At 59.0% G+C, this 3593-nt stretch overlaps 1 protein-coding gene across 1 annotated transcript in view; it reads left to right on the top strand.

Annotated features, from left to right (window-relative positions):
• PRADC1 (protease associated domain containing 1) overlaps window positions 1-2312 on the top strand; it is a 14835-nt gene extending 12523 nt beyond the window's left edge. The window contains exons 3-5 of the mRNA XM_009639033.2: window positions 806-915; window positions 1356-1523; window positions 1768-2312. Of these exons, the coding sequence (XP_009637328.2) occupies window positions 806-915; window positions 1356-1523; window positions 1768-1888 (399 nt within the window). The 3' untranslated portion in view covers window positions 1889-2312. The remainder of the gene's footprint in view (window positions 1-805; window positions 916-1355; window positions 1524-1767) is intronic.
• The last annotated feature ends 1281 nt before the right edge of the window (window positions 2313-3593 follow it).

Raw genomic sequence — 3593 nt, 5'->3', positions numbered from 1 at the left:
CAGGTTGGACGGGGCTGTGAGCAACCTGATGTGGTTCAAGGTGTCCCTGCTCCTGCAGGGGGGTTGGGCTGGGTGACCTCTAGGGGTCCCTTCCAACCCAAAACGTTCTATGATTCTATGACTCTCTGATTCTCCAGCACGGGGCCCAGGGATTTGAAGCCTTTTATAAAAGCGGAGCTAATTGCTCTTCCATGAGCATTCCCATAGGAAGGAAGCCCGTGCTGGTCCCTGCCTTCGGCCTCAGCAGGCTCGTGGACGGGCAGTGTGGTCCCACGCGTGTTCAGGGAGCACATGCCCCACTCCTTCCTCCTCCGAGGGCCGCGATGGGCACAGCTGTGTCCCAGGAGGGCTGCTCGGGCTCCCCTGGGGAACGACAGAGCTAAAGCCAACAGCTCTCACAGCTGGGAGACCTTTCCCTGAATAAACTTGGGGTCAGGATGGGGACACGGGAGCAGATGTGCTGGGAAAGAGGCGGAATGGTGAGGAGCAGAGAAAAAGACTCTTTCTGGCTCTGCATACGTTCCCCAGGAGCGCTTGTATGCGTGGACGGTGCCATGCCTCAGTTTCCCCTCCCTGTGGTCACACCAAGATCCAGGCGAGCTGTCGGACTGAGGTCAGGGTGGCTCTGCAGAGGTTGGAAAGGGGCAACCAGCTCCCGGGAGCCCTAAATCTGCCCAAAAGCACCCCCTGTGCGGGGATGAGCAGGGCACAGGACAGCAGGGACGGCCGCGGTGGGGCTGGGGACGGGAAGAAGCACCGATCCCCCCCGCCCCGTCGCTCACGCCCGCCCGTCTCCTTCTTGGAGAACACAAGGTACGACCAGATCCACCTGGTCCCGGCGGATCCCCCTGAAGCCTGCGGAGAGCTGAATAACGGCGTCTTCATCCAGGACCAGATTGCCTTGGTGGAGAGGGGGTACGTCTGGCGTGACGGGAGCTGTCTGGGGGGGACCCTCAGGCAGGAGGGGAGCTGCCCACGGCACAGAGGGTGACAGTGCCACGGCCACATCTTTACTATTGCCTCCAGCTTCCTGCTGTGACTTACCCCAGGTGGGGACAGGAGGAAAGCGCGAGGGTGCTCCTACTGCAGAGCGTTTTGCGTGGCGTCTCTTAGAAAACAGCCTGGGCTAAGTTGGAAAAAGCCCTATTTCGTTGTATTTTTTTCTTAGGAGAAAGCGGCAGAGCGTGGGCAGCCTGCGCCTAAAATACAGGCTCAAAGAGGAGCAGGGTTTGGGGGAGGCACGGGGCCAGGGAGACAGTCCCTGGTTTGGGCATTTCCAGGCTGGCACTTGCGGGCGTTGTACCTGCCAAGGATCCACCTGCGGCCACCAAAGATTTGTCGCGCTCTGCCCTCAGGGGTTGCTCGTTCCTGTCGAAGACGCGCGTGATCCAGGAGCATGGCGGACGGGCAGTGATCATCGCAGATAACGCCTACGATAACGACAGCTTCTACATCGAGATGATCCAGGACAGCACCAGGCGGACGGCCGACATCCCCGCGCTCTTCCTGCTGGGCAGGGACGGGTAGGTGCCTTGGCCAACGGGCATCTCCCCTTCCCGAGCGTGGAAGGGAAGGGCCAAGCGACAGCCTCGTCCCCACAAAAGAGGGAGGTCCCAGTGGTCACCCGGGCTTAGTGAACCAGATTTTTAGTGGATTTAGTCACAATTAATCCACAGAGTTTCTCTTCAAGCTGGTTTGTGGTTTATGTTCGTGTCTGGGCTCCACTCTCCCAACTCCAGCGCGCCCATCACCTCTTTATCCTTCCAGGTACATGATCAGACGCTCCCTGGAGCAGCATGGGCTCCCCTGGGCCGTCATCTCCATTCCCGTCAACGTCACCAGCATCCCCACGTACGAAATGATGCAGCCCCCCTGGACCTTCTGGTAGCGGTGGGAGGCCACAGCGGATTGAGGACTTCTCGGTGGATCCCAGGAGCTTGCCCCAGGGACCAGGTTTTGAGGAAAAACGGTCCCAACACGTTCCAGTAGATCCCACCACCCAGCCTCGCCGGATTCAGCAACGAGGAGATTTTTCTGCTGCCGCTGGCGTGCAGCTGAAGGGCAAACACCAGCACCTGCAGCAGGAACCTTGAGCCTGGCACCAAGCACCCTTTGTAGTGACTTTCTGGGAGGGAGGCGATGGACCAGAGCAGGCCGGCACTTCCCCAAAAAACATCTTAGCGATGCTTAAGATGCCACCGGTAATTTGTGCTGCTGGTTTAGGTGGATGCAGTCTGACAGGGATGGGAGGGAGAGCGAGATACAGGCTTGGTCTGTGCTAGCAGGGCTTGCCCAACATCTGTATATTTTTGTCTGAGCTAATGAAGTCTGAATAAGTTTTAGAGAAAGGCAAGTTTCTCTTTTTTTTTTTTTTTTTTTTTTTTCCATCAGCCAGGGGTTGAAGGAGCAAATCTCATCCCCTAACGATGTTTTTCCTAATAAACTTCCCAAGGTGCCTCCTGCAGCCGGGGCAGGGCTCGCTCAGACCCCTGTGCGGCAGGGATCAGTCACGTGCCAGGGCAGGGAGCAGCCTCACAGGACAGTGTCACCTCCGGCACCCGTCCCCAGGGGCGGGCTGGTGGCAGCCCCAGAGCCCCGACCTCGGTGGGCACCTGTTCCCTCATCCCCAGACCTCCATGTCCCCACTGGGAGCAGCCCTGGGATCACAGCCCTCATCTCTGCACTCACCCCCCTCTGGTTTACCAGTACAAACGAGACTGCCCCGCTTCTCACCAGTCTCGGTTTATTATGAACACTGAAGGGGACAGAGCCCCAGGACAGCTCGGGGACAAGCAGCGAGGTGCAGGGCTGGCGGTGACGGTAGTGTCAGAGGTGCCCTCGGTCCCACAATACGGCTGCCACGGGCTTGAGGGAAGCAACAGCAGGAAAACAGCTCCCCAAAATCCAAGAAGGGAGGAAAATACCCCGGGCGCATCCCCAACCTGCTGCCTGTCTGTTGCTCAGAGCCATCTTCTCCCTCCAGCCGCGTGCTCCGCTGACAGGGACACCGCACACAGTGGCGTGGCCTCATCGGTGGCTGGCGGTGGCATGGGGTGGATGACAACGCTTGGCCGCTGGTGACATCTCAGTGCAGGGAAGCACACAGCACCACACTGCGTCCCTGGGCACGGCGGCTCCTGCTCAGGGCGCATCCTGCTCCTGACAGACAGATGGCCTGGAGGGACGGCTTGCTCTCTGCAAAACCCAAGAAGTCTTTTGGGTTTTGGACAGCAGCTTTGCTTACACAACACGGTAGCCCATGTTGGCTCTGGGCTAGCAGCAGCCTGGCCACTTCCCCTCCCCAAACAGCCTGGCGGTCACGGCACAGGTCTGGGGTCGGCCCCGCTCTCCCCACTGGACTCGGGCATCTGAGCCACCCAAAAGGTGCCTCCGTCCCACCTGCAAGATCATTTTGCCCCCTGCTGCTCACCGAGCCAAGGCATGGAATGGAGTATATATAAGGACCCCAGCTCCTCGGTGTGTAGATAGTGCTAATATAGACATTAAATAGTACCCCTCGTGCACAAACACGCGTACACACGCACATACATGTTCCCCTCATCCCTGTGGGGGAGGAAAGGCCGTGCTCCTCG

Source organism: Egretta garzetta, unplaced genomic scaffold (genome assembly GCF_000687185.1).
Source record: "Egretta garzetta isolate BGI_Z169 unplaced genomic scaffold, ASM68718v1 scaffold505, whole genome shotgun sequence".
NCBI classification, from domain to species: Eukaryota; Metazoa; Chordata; class Aves; order Pelecaniformes; family Ardeidae; genus Egretta; species Egretta garzetta.
The sequence above is the reverse complement of the archived record's forward strand: the minus strand, read 5'-3'. Positions and strand labels throughout refer to the sequence as shown.